The sequence below is a fragment of the Lepus europaeus genome, chromosome 2 (genome assembly GCF_033115175.1).
Source record: "Lepus europaeus isolate LE1 chromosome 2, mLepTim1.pri, whole genome shotgun sequence".
NCBI lineage: Eukaryota > Metazoa > Chordata > Mammalia > Lagomorpha > Leporidae > Lepus > Lepus europaeus.
Window position 1 is genome coordinate 1,959,318 of NC_084828.1, and position 1,859 is coordinate 1,961,176.

A 1,859-nucleotide genomic window follows, 5' to 3' on the forward strand; every position below is an offset into this window, starting at 1 on the left:
GTGGGGCAGGGGTGGGGGTGGGGGCTGGGCTGCCTCTGGGCTGGGGGAGGTGGGGACGCTTGGGCAGCCCGGTCCTGGGCACTGTCCCAGGGCTCCAGACCCTTGTGGCCAGGCAGGGGCTGGGCTGTAGGTGGGAGGAAGAGCCTGGTCCTCGCTGGTGGGGGGATCTGTGTCCCGCCAGCCCCCGCCCCAGTGTGGAAGTGGGGGGGCTCCCCTGGGACAAGCCTGGGGCTGCCCTTCCCGTGCCCAGGCCCCCGCCTGGAGAAGGGCTCCCTGGGTCAGCTGTGGTGGGGTGGGGGCCGCCGATGCCCTGTTGACCCCTCCTGGGTCTGGCACGGTTCCTGCAGGGATAGACTGGGCACGCGGCCAGCCCAGGTGTGTGCCCAGGGGGTCCTGCGGGAGGGCTGGGGAGAGGCAGTGAGGGCCCTGGAGGCTGCACCTGCTTCCTCGCCTCATGTCTGAACCGGTTAGAAAGCCGACCAGAGGGGCACAGCGCGAGAGCTGTGGGGCTCGCACGCAGGAGGCTTTATTGTTTCCAGGCAGGCTCCTCACACGGGAACAGGGCGTGCGCGGAGGCCTAGGAGGGGGTGAGCCCACCTAGGCCAGAATGTGGACAGTGGCCACAGGCTGACAGGGACGGGCAGCAGGTGGACCAGGGTCACGTGGCCTTTGATAGGATCTCCTGCCGTGCTAAGAGGGGCTGGCTCTGCGTCTCACCAGGACACGCAGATAGAGAGGTGGCTGAGAGTGGGGGTGCCCACAGGGACCTGCTGGCCTTGGGGAGCATGCCGGTCAGCAGCAGGACTGTCCCGAGGAGAGGCCGCAGCAGGCGGGGCGGGAGCAGGCCGGGCGGCAGAGCAGGGACACGCAGGAGGCCGGGCGGCAGCAGCTGGGCTGGCAGGAGGGGGCGGGCACACAGCAGGCGGGCCTGCACACGGGGCGGCAGAGCAGGGACACGCAGGAGGAGGGTCTGCAGCAGGACGAGGGGCAGGGGCTGGGCTGGCAGCACGAGGGGCGTGGGCAGACGGGCACACAGCTCACGGGCCTGCAGCAGAGGGTCACACGGCTGGGCTGCTGGCAGGGGGAGGGGCTGCAGGAGGGCTGGCAGCAGGGGGAGGAGTCCCCAGAGCAGACGGGCACACAGGAGACGGGCACACAGCTCACGGGCTCGCAGCAGAGGGTCACACGGCTGGGCTGCTGGCAGGGGTTGGAGGAGCAGCAGGACGGCTGGCAGCTAGACTGCTGGCAGCACAGGGGCGTGCAGGAGCTGGTGCACACTGACTGGCAGCTCCCTGGGGTGTAGACGAGGGTCACGGAGGGGGCTGGGGCGCAGCAGCTGGGGGCGCAGCAGGGGGGCTCGCAGCAGCTCTCTGGGCAGTCGTCCACCTGCCAGGAGTCGGGGCAGGGGTCACAGGAGCCTGGCATGCAGACGTTGCTGCCATAGCTCAGGTTGCTGGAGAAGACGGACATGGTGGAGGCGGCCGTGGTGGGCGGTAGCTGGGCAGGGTGAGTGTGAGTGTGTGGAGGGGTGAGTGTGTGAGTGAGGGAGTGGGCACCTTATATGTCTCCCAAGGGCGTGTGTGTTTTCCCAATGAGAGCCTCTTCCGTGTTGTTTTTGGAGCCATTCCCTGAAGACGCTCACACAGACCCATGCAAATAAACTTCCGGGCTGGTGGTGCTGCCCACGTCTGCTGGGGGGTGGGGCTGGGGTTTCCGGGAAGGAAGATGGCGCCCAGGGTCGAGGACGCAGGGAGCGCGGAACCCTTGTCCACTCCCTGCCCTGCAGGAGCAAACACGAAGCTGCCTCAGGGCCACCACGGCTGCTCCTGCGGACTAAGCTGCCCAGGGAGCCCAGGAGG

At 68.7% G+C, this 1,859-nt stretch overlaps 1 protein-coding gene across 1 annotated transcript; it reads right to left on the minus strand.

Annotated features, from left to right (window-relative positions):
* Window positions 1–792: 792 nt before the first annotated feature.
* On the minus strand, window positions 793–1,476 carry LOC133746801 (keratin-associated protein 10-12-like). The gene has a single exon (XM_062175057.1). It carries the CDS (start codon window positions 1,468–1,470, stop codon window positions 793–795), a length of 678 nt encoding a protein of 225 aa, XP_062031041.1. The 5' UTR covers window positions 1,471–1,476.
* Window positions 1,477–1,859: the final 383 nt, after the last annotated feature.